The sequence below is a fragment of the Carassius gibelio genome, chromosome B5 (genome assembly GCF_023724105.1).
Source record: "Carassius gibelio isolate Cgi1373 ecotype wild population from Czech Republic chromosome B5, carGib1.2-hapl.c, whole genome shotgun sequence".
Classification (NCBI taxonomy): domain Eukaryota; kingdom Metazoa; phylum Chordata; class Actinopteri; order Cypriniformes; family Cyprinidae; genus Carassius; species Carassius gibelio.
The window spans coordinates 23527245-23541459 of record NC_068400.1 but is presented as its reverse complement, the minus strand read 5'-3'; the positions used below and the strand labels follow the sequence as shown (position 1 = coordinate 23541459).

General features: G+C 37.0%; 2 protein-coding genes across 3 annotated transcripts in view; one reads left to right on the top strand and one right to left on the bottom strand.

Moving 5' to 3' along the window:
• LOC127957412 (centriolin) overlaps positions 1 to 6545 on the top strand; it is a 27105-nt gene extending 20560 nt beyond the window's left edge. Inside the window, exons 31-36 of the mRNA XM_052555940.1 lie at positions 5 to 193; positions 1486 to 1633; positions 1735 to 1886; positions 3173 to 3376; positions 5502 to 5564; positions 5670 to 6545. Coding sequence (XP_052411900.1) covers positions 5 to 193; positions 1486 to 1633; positions 1735 to 1886; positions 3173 to 3376; positions 5502 to 5564; positions 5670 to 5870 — 957 coding nt within the window. The 3' untranslated portion in view covers positions 5871 to 6545. The remainder of the gene's footprint in view (positions 1 to 4; positions 194 to 1485; positions 1634 to 1734; positions 1887 to 3172; positions 3377 to 5501; positions 5565 to 5669) is intronic.
• Positions 6462 to 14215, bottom strand: LOC127957422 (ras-related protein Rab-14-like). Of its 2 annotated transcripts, none has more exons than XM_052555959.1 (8): positions 14067 to 14215; positions 13304 to 13362; positions 13066 to 13119; positions 11802 to 11979; positions 11610 to 11676; positions 11357 to 11444; positions 8509 to 8539; positions 6462 to 8418 (listed from the first exon to the last, which is right to left on the bottom strand). In XM_052555959.1, the coding sequence occupies exons 2-8, from the start codon at positions 13353 to 13355 to the stop codon at positions 8241 to 8243; spliced, it is 648 nt and encodes a 215-aa protein (XP_052411919.1). In that variant the 5' UTR covers positions 13356 to 13362; positions 14067 to 14215; the 3' UTR covers positions 6462 to 8240. The 2 variants fall into 2 exon arrangements, with proteins under 2 accessions (XP_052411919.1, XP_052411920.1); XM_052555960.1 differs by lacking the exon at positions 14067 to 14215 and adding an exon at positions 13566 to 13662 and having other exon boundaries at positions 6638 to 8418.

Genomic DNA, 14215 nt, shown 5'->3' with positions numbered 1-14215 from the left:
TAAGGAGGTGAAGGCTGCGAGAAGGCAGGGGGAAGAGCTAGTGAAGCAACAGAAGCAGCAAAAGTCTGAAGTGCAGGAGAAAGAGGAGAAGATCAAGAGGAGACAACAGAAGCTGGACAGACTGGGTCAACAGCTGCAGCAGCTCAAGGCAGAAGTAGACACAAAACAGACACAGCTTCAAGAATATGAAAAGGTGAAGTGACACTGTCCTGTTTTTCATATCCTTTACCTTTGAAACTGGAGGATATATGATCTTAAAGGGATAGTTCACCCATAAGTAGCCAATTACTCACCCTTCATTAAAAGTCCATTATGATTTTCTTATAAAATCTCAATTTTCCTTCTTAAAGTACTTCATTGGAATGATTGTGTTAACATACATTATTGCTAAAGAATTATAGATATAACAAGTAATGACAAGAAAAATAAATATACATAACAGTAAATATATATATATATATATATATATATATATATATATATATATGTCTATTTAAATATAACACTAAGGGTTAACAGGAGAAAACAGTATCAAATTAAATTAGCTTTTAAGTAATAAAAAAGCTAATAAATACAGGTAACACTTTAATTTACGAACCAATTCTCACCATTAACTAGTTGCTTATCAGAATGCAAATTATTAGCCGTTTATTAGTACTTATAAATACATCCCTTTATCTCACTTAGTAAATAAACTTGACAACTACCTTACAAAATATTAATATGCAGCAAACTAGAAGACAAAATTAGTAGTTAATAGTTAATAGATTTGGTCCCTTAACAAAAGTGTGACATAGATAAATATATAATATAAAATAGACATTTATTAACAAATGTTTGCTGTTCCCCAGTAACACGGTGGATTTTATCTCGCATTAGTTTTTATAATTATTAGTATATTATCTGCAAATATTTACCAAGCACATGAAGAAAAAACCAACATACTGTTCTAAATGTACAATGATGGTCTTGGATGATATAGATCAAGGCAGTAGTTGGTCTTTTGAGAGTGTACAGCAAAAAAATGTTTTTTTTCTGCAGTTCAACTGTCTTACCCTTTGTAAGAAATGCATTTAATCCATTTCTGAAGAACTGGAAAACTGTGGCACACGTTTTTCAAAGCAGTTTTCTTTCTCACCTCTTTTTTAAAGAGTTAAAGTTAAAGCATAATGGACTTTGAAAGGAAGGACAAAAATCTTCAAGGTTTCATTCAAAATATTACTCTGAGTTCCTTAGATGGAGAAAAGTCTTACAGTCACATTAGCCGACGAAAAATTGTCAAACACTGGTTAATGTGACTGCCCCTTTATGGATTTAAAATGACATAACTGAGTAAATGATGACAGAATTTCATTTTTGGTTGACCCATAACCTTTAAAACTCTTTTAAAATCATTATATCTGAGACATGTGGGGGACCCGAGTTCAAGTCATTTTCTGGGGGTCCTAGAGTAATGAAGTCATCGTATGTGTGTTCCTTGTGTAGCTGTTGAGAGTGCAGCAGCAGCAGAGCACTGATCGAGGCGCTCTGGGCCTCGGACTGGACCGGATGGAGCAGGTCACAGCCGCAGAAACGGACCTGCAGAGGGAGCGCAAACAGTGCACTGCACTACAAGAGCAGGTGGAGAAACTAGGTGAGTCGAATGAGCAACATTACCCTGTGTTCCCTTACACTTAGCCTAATAAATGCAGATCGGCTTGCCTTTGTCGTACTGAAGCATGAGTATGTGTCTAGAGCAGGAGGACTCCAGACTCCTGCATGCTGTTGAGGAGACCCATCGCCTGCAGGAGGCTCTGCTGTCTGACAGGACCAGCGCTGAGGGACGTCAGGAGGCCCAGAGGAACCACAGCGGCACAAACGGGCAAAAACTGCAGGGAGTGGAAAAGGTGATTGTAGTACACTGGCAGTTTAACGGACCATGGAGCTGCTGCATAGGCTCTATATCATTAAGAGCATTTAAATGTGCTTCCAAACCTAACTGACTTTGTTCTTTGTAAACCTTTTTTGGAGGGGTTCATACAATAAAAGGAAATTCAAGTTGTTTGAGACCCCATGTTCTTTCATTATATGCACAAAAACATATTTTAATATATTTTCATGCTGTTTAGTTTAGTTCAGTGTTACTTTAGTATTACTTATACAGTATTCCATTATAGTATTTATAAAAAAAAGTTTTCATATATTTTAGGTTTTCTTTTCAACTCAAGTTAAATTTGGTATGTGTTTTTTATTTGTATTTGTATAATTATTTTGTATATTTCTATTTAGTTTTAATTTATTCAATTGTATTTAAATGTAAATATCACTTTAATGTAATTTTAGTACTTTAGTGTTAATATTTTAGTAATTTTTAAATGTAAAACATTTAATAATTATATTTCATTTTAAAATATATTTCCATTTTATGTTTCATTTCTATTTCGCTTTATTTGTATTTTTATTCCCATTTAAATTCATTTGAATAAAAACTAATTATTTTCATTTTCATTTTCATTTTAGTACTTAAACATAAACTTGTGTTATTTCAGTTAGTTGCCAGCGCAACATTTCTAATATTTTCAAGTTGAATTTGTTTCATCTACTATTTATACTTTATTTTATTTGAGGTATTTTAGTTGTATAATTTTACTTTATAGCAACACTAATCTCAACAATTTTGAGATTTTCTGTATTGGATTGTTTGGCGAATTTAAACAAAATATTGTTAAATATTTGAAAAACTAGGAGAAATTAAGCCGTGATCCAATAGAATTAGATTGTATCTAATTGAATGATACCTTGATGGTTGGGTATACTGTGCTGACTTTGTTATTTTAACTTCCTTCATTAATACGAAATCTTTGGTGGCCTCTGGCTGTGTGTTTTGCTATGTTTTATAACTGTCAGACTAACTTGAGCTTGTTTCAAGAGCATGTTCAACTCCAAAGGGACCTGGTGACTATAGAAAAAGCTGCTCAAGAAAACCATGAACAAGCCAGGAACAGCTCAGAACCATTTCCCAAGAGCTGCTCTGAAATAAATAGCACTGTAACACACCACATCTGTTTGCTGTACTAGTTTTGTTCCAGATAAACATATTTGTTCTGCTTGTTTGGGCTGGAACCATTTCTGAAGCACATGTGGTTATCAGTGAATAGAAGGAAGAAGAATGACTGTCATGTGACTCTCTCAGCTGCAGAGCCATGAAGAGGGCAGCACTCGTCTACATGAGATCGAGGACAGCGTGCACTCTCTGAGGTCCCAGCGGAAAGCAGCGCTTGACAATGGACTGTGGGAGCTGGAGTCGCCCTCTAGTGCCTCCTCAGACACAGACAGCCTGAAGGAGAACCGTCCCGGTGTTACACTATCTGTGGGGAACCCAGCATACAACACTGAGGTGAGGCTTTTCTTAAATAAGTGGGATTACTCTAAAGCAGTGGTTCTCACTAGGGGGCCTCAAGATGACAATTATGAAAATTATTTAAAATAAATTAAATCAAACAATTCCACTGTTTTGAAAAACCTTGATAAGCTGTAAGAGGTAGCCTAATTTGATAAGTGTGATTTCTAGACCTGGAAAAGTCAGGTAAATTAATTAAATCTTAAAATGCAATGGGCATTTTTTTTTATAATGAATATTAGGGGTGTAACGGTACGCAAAAATCACGGTTCGGTACGTACCTCGGTTTTAAAGTCACGATTCGGTTCATTTTAGGTACAGTAAGGGAAAGAAATGCAAACATTAAACTGCAGGTTGTTTATTACTATAAACTTTTTTTAACAATTTGTTTACAATTTGTTACATTTGAATACTTTTTAATAAAATATATCTAAAATAAAAAAAGAATAAGAAATAAAATATTGCTGCAAAGTTCTCCACTAAATAAAATATTCTCAGTCTCAAACCAATATCGTATAATAAAATATAATGAAAAATATAAATAAATAACTATGATTACAGTGCAGCATTACCAATCCCAGCTTGTAGGACTGCTCATATTAAAAATATATATATAACTTTTCCAAAGTGTAAAGTTGCGGCATCAACAGTTTTTAAACCTGCTCAGATTTCGTTATTGCATTGGCCCGAACGGAATTAAGAGCAAAGGTCTGTTTAAATGCCAACGGGAGCTGCGTTTGAATTACAATCGTTTTTTTCCCCTAGTTGTAGTGATGTTCACACTCGCATATTGCGACACACTGGCATATTGCACCTGTCAAACATAGTCTATTTTGCCGTCAATACTGTTGACGGTGTCCGTTATCAGTAGGCTTTATATTTATGCTCAACATGAAGTATAGATATTGTTGTCGTGAAGATTCTGTTCTGTCGGCGGTCTCCCTATGTGTCACCTACAGTAGCAGCAGCATGCCAGCGCCGCGTCAGGCAAGATTCTGGTGTGTAAAGACACAGACAACGTGAAGCAGCCGTTACGCAACTGACACGCAGCCAGTGTGTCTCCGGCCTTATAATCAGCTGCAGGGCGGGATTTGCGCTGAACGCGGAGACTTCTGCCACTTAATATGTTCGTTTGGAAACACGAAAATGTACCTATGTTCCGCACACAAAATATTGGATTCGGTCATTCGGCACACACATGCACCGTACCGAAAAGCCCTGTACCGTAACGGTCCGGTACGAATACACATTTTTATTTGTTAAGGCATTAAAATATATTAGCAGGTAACAGTTGAGTAAAAATATGTTTTGAGCCCTTATCCTAATTCTTATCATGTTTAACATTAATTATTATAATTGAAATTAAATAATTACTAATAAATTAAATAATTTTCAATTTAAATAAACACGGCCTGGCCATAGATTATAGTAAGTTTTAAAACGTGTGGCCCTGGAGCACAAAACCAGTCTTAAGTATATTTGTAGCAATGGCCAAAAAAAAAAAAAAAAAAACATTGTATGGGTCATAATTATCGATTTTTCTTTTATGCATAAAATCATTAGGATTTTGAGTAAAGATCATGTTCCATTTAAGATATTTTATAAATTTCCTACCGTAAATATATCAAAAATACATTTTTGATTAGTAAAATGCATTGCCAACTTTAAAGGCAATTTTCTCAATATTTCGATTTTTTTTGCACCCTCAGATTCCAGATTTTCAAATAGTGGTATTTCGGCCAAATATTGTCCATTCCTAATAAACCATACATCAATGGAAAGCTTATTGCTTTAATTTCGAGGAATTGACTGGTTATGTGGTCCAGGGTCACATTTAAGAACTGCAGTAGCCTTGGTTGGACTAAAAAAAAATTAACAAACCACTAAAGTAATATTTACTCAGCCTCACATCACTGAAAATTCTGATTATTCAATCCGTGCTACACACAGAGAGAGCTCTAAAAATAATAAAAATGCACCAAAAAGTAGCCCATTTGACTCGTGCCTCATTTTCTTCAGCTCTCTAATCTTATTTATATCGTGTATTTTCAAACCTGGCACATTTTCAAACCATGTATCATGAATGCCTCAGGAGTTAATGTTGATCATTTGCTACAAACAGGATGAACAGTGGCGAGGTGAAGCGCTGAGGGAGAGACTGAGGCAGCAGGAGGACCACTTGAAGGTAAAGTCAAATCTTGATCATTAGATAAGGTAAAAGACTTTGAGACACTGATTTAGATTTTGTCTTGGAAGATATGCAATCTGAACGTCTCTCCATGGTGTCCAGGTTCAGCTACGCGGACGGATGTTCTCCCAACAGGAAGCTCTGAGTCAGCACAGACTGCAGACTGAAGGCAGCATTCAGGGTCTGCGCAGACATGTCGACAAACTGGACCAGCTCCTCAGCACCTCTTCCAAAGACTCCTATTATTTGGATGACCTGGAAGCCCTGCCAAAACATGCCAATGCACTTGATCAGAAACAATGATCCACTGACCCTTTTGTACTGACATGAGCAAATATTTGCATATGCAGAACTATAACCAAGCAGCATATATAAAGAAGGAACTAACTTCTATTATTTTTGTCAAATTATGAAAACAAGTGGTTATAGAGGAGCACAGATCTTATCAGAGGAGCAGCTCGATTAAACCCACTTCTATCAGAAACAAGCACACAGAAACCACTGAGAAAAAAAATCACGAGACCATTCCTGCTTCGGTTACAGCAGTCTGGATGAGTTTGTCAAAAAAACAGGCTGATGTCAGCACTTTCCATATGCAAATAAGTAAACTGAAACTCGAGGTAAACAATAAGATGGTGAAAGTTTATTCTCTACCTCCGATTTGTTCTTGTTGCTTTATTAAATTATTTTTAACACAAACTGGTATTTGCCTTCTCAACTTTTGCTCATGTTAAAATAGACAATGTCTTTGAATGTTTTGGGAGTGTTTACAGGCGAAACAGATGCAGGCAGGAAGGTTTCATGTTTCATCATGTGATGTCATTGATGCAGTCTCTGGAATGAATTAACTCATTTTTACATGACTGTTGTCAAAAATGACCTTGTATTCAAAGCCAAGATAAGCAGAGTATTTATTACAGCACTTTCCTTTATGTACAGTTTCTCTCGAATCAAATACAACTTAAGTGTGCAATACAATTAGTAGTCTCTCTTTCATTTTGCCGTCCAGTTTCTCCTCTCAAGATGTCTCAGCATTATTGCTTATATACAGTGTATGTGGACAAAAACAGTCTACAGTATTGTTTTTATTAACATAATTACAAACAAAAGTCACTTACAGAAGACAAAATTTGAGCAGAAGATTAATTTTTGCAGATGTCATTAAGAAAAAGCAAGACAGTAGGAGCAAATTAAAAATGGATTTTCAGTTTACAAAACACCACATCTAAAATCTACAATAATACACAAATTTAATAGAAAATCATATTTGGAGTGCTCGTTTTTGCCTTTTTAGCTGTTTGTTGCAAGTGTGCATCAATGGAAAAAGAAACAACTGCTGCTTGTACAAATCAGATCTGGGCCGAGTTTCCCCTCGGTGGTGTTTCTCATGCTGCGGTGGCCTATGTGTTACAGCTTCAAGATATTATTTACTGCGTTAGAATTGGGGGAAACCATGATGTCTGTAAAAAGCAGTTGTCTCATGCATCATGCTTAAGAAACCTTTAAGAAACTCAGCTCAGCTCAAAAACATGATCCGTGTTTGGAAAGGAATTTAATGGAATGCTTTTGAAAAGGCAAAATCTCTATTACAAGTGAATCGCTGGAATTCTTTCGATAAAAGCTATACGAGGATATCATAAGGCAAATGAAATTTTTGTAAAAACAATCGGAGTATCTTGATATGATGAGGGTTTGCGGGGCCTGAACGTTTGGTACATGATGCTCCTGTCGATCTGTGTTTCTTAAGCTGCTGTGAGGTTGAAATATTTACAGATGCTCAAGAACAGATCGAAGGGGATCTGAAACCTCGTAGCATGACGGACTGTAGACCTCAGTAACACAAAACAAGCTCCGGGCCCTCTGAAAACCAAATCGAAACTGCAAAGTGCGGAAAACATTCTTTAGGACCTTAAATGAGTCTCGTCCTCTTCAATATATATTACTATAACAGTTATGAAGTTAAATTAACTGTCTGAATCGACTGTTTTTTTTTCTTCCATTGAGATTCTTCTCAAAACAATACTAATCTTGTATAGTACATGTATATTATTTCCTAAATTGGTACAAACAGGGATAAATATTTGGTGACTGGATGTGAAACTGCAAAACCTCTAATTTAAAACAGAATACAATATTTCAGGTTTAGATTTTTTTTTTTAACAAAATGTTAAATACAATGTCGACGCATCTCCTCCCGATCACTCGACATCATGTCAACACACTTAATGTTTGCCAATATTTCCATTTCATTTACATTACTCTAGTACTCAGACAGCTCCTGTACATGAGATGTTTAGTTTATAGTTATGCACATCACGTCTGTAAAGGATAAACCCAGCATTTCTTCAGTTTATCGACAATCATCTTCTCTCTTCAGGATTAGTGTTCGGCGGAGGGGCCGTCTTCCCTCGAGTGCTTGCTGGGAGCACTGGGATGTGTGCGTATGAGAAACAAGCAAAGCAAGTGAGGGAAGACACAGGAGAAGGGGAGGAGGGGAAGAAGAGAGACGTAAGGAGGGAATGAATGATGTTACACCTCCATAATCACGCAGGGCCATCTGGCCCCAGACTCCATGAGCAATCACACCGGAAGGGGAGAGGCTTTAGATGCAGAGGTGGGATGTGGGACAGGAAGGAATAGAGAAAGAGAGAGAGAGTGAAGTCTTCATGGTCATTAACAGCTGCAGCCCTCCTTCTGGGGCTGTGTGTCGCTGTTGAGCCGCCCACCCTGCGGAGCGGTGGGCTTATGCTGGACCCCTGACTCGGCCGCATTCAGGTCCAGGCTGCCGTCCTGAATGTTCTGGTAGATCTTCTTCGCAGCTTCAAGAAATGCATCCTCCACATTCTCGCCTCTGTTGGAGGGACATATGTAAAGATGCTAAAGAAGATTGAAATACAGAGTACATTTTACAGACAAAAAGCGTGGTCTGATGGCCACTTACGTTTTTGCGCTTGCCTCCAGGAATAACAAACCTGTTTAAAAAGATTAAAGATGTGAAAGTGAGCGTGGCCTGTCCTAGAACTTATTAGCCTTAGTCAATTCAACAGTGAACCGCTCTACCATTTTGATCTAAAAGTGGTTCAGTTAAAAGTAACAGTTAACCTCAAAATTACTCAAGATATAGAGGAGTTTGTTTGGTCATTGAAACAGATTTTAGGAAATTTAGCATTATAGCACTAGCTCACCAATGAATCCCCTGAACTGAATGGGTGCCATCGGAATGAGGGTCCAAACATCTGATAAAACATCACAATAATCCCCAAGTAATCCACATGACTCCGTACTCTGTTGTGCTAAAAAAAAGTCCTCTATTATATTGCTTTTTCCAGTAAAAGGCGTCTCGTGTCTAAATCAGAGGAGATCTAGGCATTGATCAATCAATGTTTACAAGCAAAAACTGTTAAAAATCTGAATTGAATTTTGATGAGGACAACAGGGGATGATTATGGCCAGGGGTGACATTTTAAAGTTATAATACCTTAATGATGGATTTGTTTCTTCTGAACACGTAGCTTACTGCATCACAGGACATAGTGGTGATTACTTGAGGACTATTGTGATGTCTTTATCAGCTGTTTGGACTCTCATTCTGACGGCACCCATTCACTGGTAAGCAAGTGATGTAAAGCTAGTATGGATGTCAACGATTAATCAGTGATCAATTAATTGTTGATAAGAGCTGCAATCAATTAAAGCTATTGATGGTCAGTTAACGGATTTAATTTTGGGTTGCGTGTGGCTCCTGTGTAAAACACGTGCAAGCGGCTGTAAGTGACGGTGACGATATATACAAAATAACAAAATACGCTTTTAATGGGATTTAAACTTTAAAAGTAAATTAAAATAGAAACAACAAAGTTATTTCACATGGAAAGCAATAGAAATTAATAACCAAGTTGTTTCTCCAGATAATTATTTCATATCATGCGCTTTGAAGGGCTACAGGACAAAGGACAGAAAGGTTATCCTACAACTTGTTAATTCGTTCCTACAATTTATTAATTTGTGGCAACTGTCCATGTTTTATTAATTTTATTCCTTAACCCATGATTTAACTGAAATGAGGGAACAAATTAATAAATCAAACAAATTCTTAATTCATGAAATCTTTCATTTGCCTTCCTGCATGTTTATTACAGTAAGAGATATGAAAACAGTGATTCAAAGATGCTAAATTAGAGGGTTAGACAGTAAGGATTTAGGAAAAGAAACAATGCCTAAATATTACTGAACTTGTGGAAATTAGTGATCAATTGGCAAACCAGAACAGGCAAACCGCCTAAATGTAGGCTATGAGCTCGAATGGCATCCCAAAGCATGGTCACAATGTAACAATTTTCCAGCTATTCCTCTAATAAACAAAGCTTTTATACCACACTTGTCATAATCAGAGCTTATAATTTGTAAATTAATAATTGCTGGATTCAAAACAGAAACTAAAAGGCCTTGTGACCGACACTGAAAATATCTTACGTTTTCCCGGAGCATTCAATGATGTCACTAAACAGTGATGCCACAACAAGCATTATACACAAGTTTGTGCATGGACCTAACTAGGCTAGAGCACAGGTTTTCAAGCCCTGGGACAACATGGGATGCATTAAAGAAAATGTATAAGCTTTATAAGTAATAGGCCTAAAATAAAATTCATATACATATATATATATATATATATATGTGCGAAAATATCTGACTTTAACACATTCATAGCAGAACTGTGCCGTGGACTCCATAAGTTCATGGAAAGAAAAGGATGACAATGCGCATTCTCTTCGTTTGCACAAAAGAAAGTAAACACTTTTGCGGATTATGTCTTGTTCCAAAAAGTTTTATTTATTATGCCTAAGCTGGCGCCTCGCACGCACATATTCTAGCGATTCAAACTGACATCGCAGTCTGTTCATTATCAAAATAAAATACAGTCTAACAAACATATAAAAGGTTAAACTGGTCAGTTTATATAGACTGTAGTAAGCCGGTCCACTCTGATGTTAAGGACATTTTTGCATCTGAAGAGGATGATATTTTCCGTCTATATATGTAAAAGCATGTAAAGAACAAGCCTAGTTTACATTATAAATAATAGTTTAACATTCAGATGCATTGCAAATATGGAAACATTTTGATTTATGCTGAATGAGACGCGATTAATAACCTCCTAATACATCCAGCCAAACCTGTGCTCGCTCTGTACACAGATTTTTAAAAACAAAAAGGCCTACCAGAAAGCAAAAATGAAATATCTGACATTTTCTGGAACAAGATCCAGCAGGATCAGATTCAGTAGGCTACTGATCATGATAATCACATAAAATGTTTGATGTGAGCAACAGTTTGCTTCGATGGAAGCGGTTCTCTGACTGCGCAGCACAGACACAATTACGTTTGGGTTCATTTTATTTTAAATGCTATAATGTCAGTTAAAAACATTACAATCGTGCTTTTGGGGCGGCGTTTTTTGACCATTTTCTGTCATGTCAGTGACTGCATGCTGAAATAAGACTCATTTTGCAGCATTAAGGTTAACGATTAATCGATTAATTGAGCGTTCATTTCCATGGAAATTATCAAAAATGTACATCCCTAAAATATATATTTCTACAGATCTGTTCCAAAGAAGAAAAAACTCATCTACATCTTGGATGGCCTGAGTAGATTACATTTTAGCACACTCTTTTTTCGGGTGAACTACTACTTTAAAAAAAAAAAACACTTAATATAAAATATTAACCATCCAAATAAAAGACCTTGAATATTCTAACTTCTTTTTAACCAACCAACCAACTTACCATTTTCTTCAGCAAACTGCTTGGCCTCTTCATACGTGACATCACGCTGGGCTTCTAGATCTGCTTTGTTACCAATCAGAATGATCACCTGAGGAAAGATTCAGATTGCCTTACGCAGGCTCAAGTTTGATCTTTGTGCGAACCACATCTGCAGTTAACATATGTATGAAGCTCCAACACCATTTACTAGAATGGAAATGTTAAAAAGCATAATTTACAAAGTTTGGACTGTTGTTGAAGCCAGTGAACTTACAGTATTTGGGTTGGTGAGATTCCTAGCATCAGTCAACCAGCTGCTGAGGTGGTTGTACGTGCTTCGCCTGCAAATAACATGAACTGCATATGTTCCTTGCAAATTTTAAAAAGTAATATAATAAGTGGCACAAATCAAAAGGTAATAGCACACATTTAACCTCAGTGTGCTCTGAACAGGACACTGGTCTACCTGGTGATGTCATACACCATGAGGGCCCCGGCGGCTCCTCTGTAGTAGCTGCGCGTGACGGCGCGGAATCTCTCCTGCCCTGCAGTGTCCCAAATCTGAAGCTTCACCTTCTGCCCACTCACTTCAATTATCCGTGTGCCAAACTCAACCCCAATTGTATGAGGACAGTCAGCCATAACTACAAAGAGACAAAGTAAAGCATGTTAGACCAAATAAAAAGACTTTTCATTTAAAATGACAAAAGGTCTTTTAGCAATAATTGATTGAAAAAAAAACATATATTCGTAGTGTTGTAAAACAATACAGAGTTTTGATACACAGAATCTTATATACTTGAAAAATTGTCAATATTCTTCCTCAATAGCTAATGATCTGGTCATGTCAGAGCAACTTGATTCACAGTAAACGCTGCATGAGCTGGGAGTTTAACATGAATTTGAAAACGCAACATACACCAGTTATGCTTTTTCATATTCCATAATTTTATGTGGACAGATCATGACAGCTTTTCACAAGATTTGCAATTTGTAATTATTTGAAAATTTTCTGTTGTCAGCTTCTCTGTAAACATTTCCCTGCAGGCAGGCAGAAGTTCTTGTCCAACATTTTATAGTACGTGACCCGTCCATATGCCCCTCAATGCGATGAAGTCGTCCTGTACCTTCAGCAAAAAAAATAGCCCCGAAGCATAATGTTTCCATCTCTGTGCTTGACATTTCTCTCCCTTTAAACACAGCAAGTCGAGTTAATGCCAAAGAGCTCGATTTTGGTCTCATCTGACCGTAGCACTTTCTCCCAAGCCTTCTCTGAATCGGTTAGATGTTTTTTGGCAAAGTTTAAACGTGCCTGTACAAGTGGCTTCTTGAGCAGGGGACTTGGGTGCATTGCAGGATTTCAGTCCATTGCAGCATAGTGTGTTACCTACGTTTTGTTTTATTGACTGTGGTCCCAACTGTAAATAAATATTTCCCCCTCTATAATCTCAGGCAACAGTTCATAATAAAATAAGTTAAAAAGAATGTACTTATTTTATGATTATGAACAAAAGTAATTTAATTTAGATACCGTTTAAATTGTACACCCTTATTGTTGTGTTAACTTTTCCCTGTAGGCACCAAAAATGGTATTGGAACGGATTTTTAAGGTATCGTATCAAAATAATTAATTCCAGTATTGTGATAAAACTAGGATGTGGTATTAGCCTGTATCTCAAAAAGCACTGTTCCCTTGTTTTAGAGTAATTCATGCCATTCTTAGCACTTACATTTCTTTTCTGTGAACTGGTGCAGTAAACATGACTTTCCAACCCCCATGTCACCTATAAAAAGACACCAAATATTCATATGATATATTCAACATGACAAAATACAACACAGAGACATTCGATTTGTCACAAAGACACAATACCCAAAAATCGAACTCTGTAAATATTATAAAACGTATATATTACACATTATGTTTTCTAAAACAGTTCACACGTAGTGGAAAACAGACTCACTTACCAATAATGATATATTTGAAAATATAGGAATAGTTATATGGTGCAGTCGTCATTTTCGCTCTGGAAAGCAGAAAGAAAAATGATTAAAGCTTAAAGTGACACATTAATACACACAGCCGAGACAAACCAAATGTAGACTATTCAAGGCAACAAAATGAAATCACACTGACAGCAATCCAGCAGCGCTCAGCTGACTGTGTAATGTTAGTCCTACTATTGTCTATAAAGACACATTTCCCTTTTCCTCCACAAGTTTGCCTAACCTCGGTGCTGAGCGTTCTGGACAAATTCAGGATAATGTCAACGTAGAAATGACAAGCAAACACGAAAGTAATGTAAACTGAAATATATACAGGCACAGAGTAACGTGACACTGAGCTAAAGGAGCATAAACACTGACTGCAGCACTACAATCAGCCAGCGCCATGACTGACTAATCAGCTAATCACACAGCCGTCAAAGCTTTCGCAGCTCTGTGCTACACCACACCTAATAAAATCACTCCAAACAATCATTTTAACGCGCAGGCCAGCGGCACTTGCGTTTCCGTGTCGCATTTCAGACGATCAATATGTTAATGTTCAGCATTAAAGGACTAGTTAGCGTTAGCTGACCTCGCGCTGAACCAAAACCTAGAAATGCTAATGCTAACAGCTACACCCAGATAGACCTGTGAAGCGTTAAAAACAGTGCCAGTCATTAGTATCCAACGATTTTGTAACGCAGTATTGTGAAATGTATCATGTCGTGTGTGTATTCTTTACCTAAAATATAATTTCAAGTGGTATTTGGAGGTTTGGGTTGGTCTCGGCGTGTGTGAGCCGTCTGTGCGCTTTCTTCCTCTAAAAGTGCTGCTGCGATGAAAACAGTGAGAGCAGCGACCTCCACTGCAGACACAGCACACTGCCCCATA

Bases quoted from the DNA above. Each gene is read 5' to 3' on its own strand.
- LOC127957422 (XM_052555959.1), bottom strand. From the start codon at position 13,355: ATGACGACTGCACCATATAACTATTCCTATATTTTCAAATATATCATT. The intron at 11,445-11,609 runs GTAAGTTCACTG...ATCTTTCCTCAG, and splicing joins ATCTCACCAACCCAAATACT to GTGATCATTCTGATTGGTAA. The intron at 8,419-8,508 runs GTAAGTGGCCAT...TCCCTCCAACAG, and splicing joins CTGGAGGCAAGCGCAAAAAC to AGGCGAGAATGTGGAGGATG.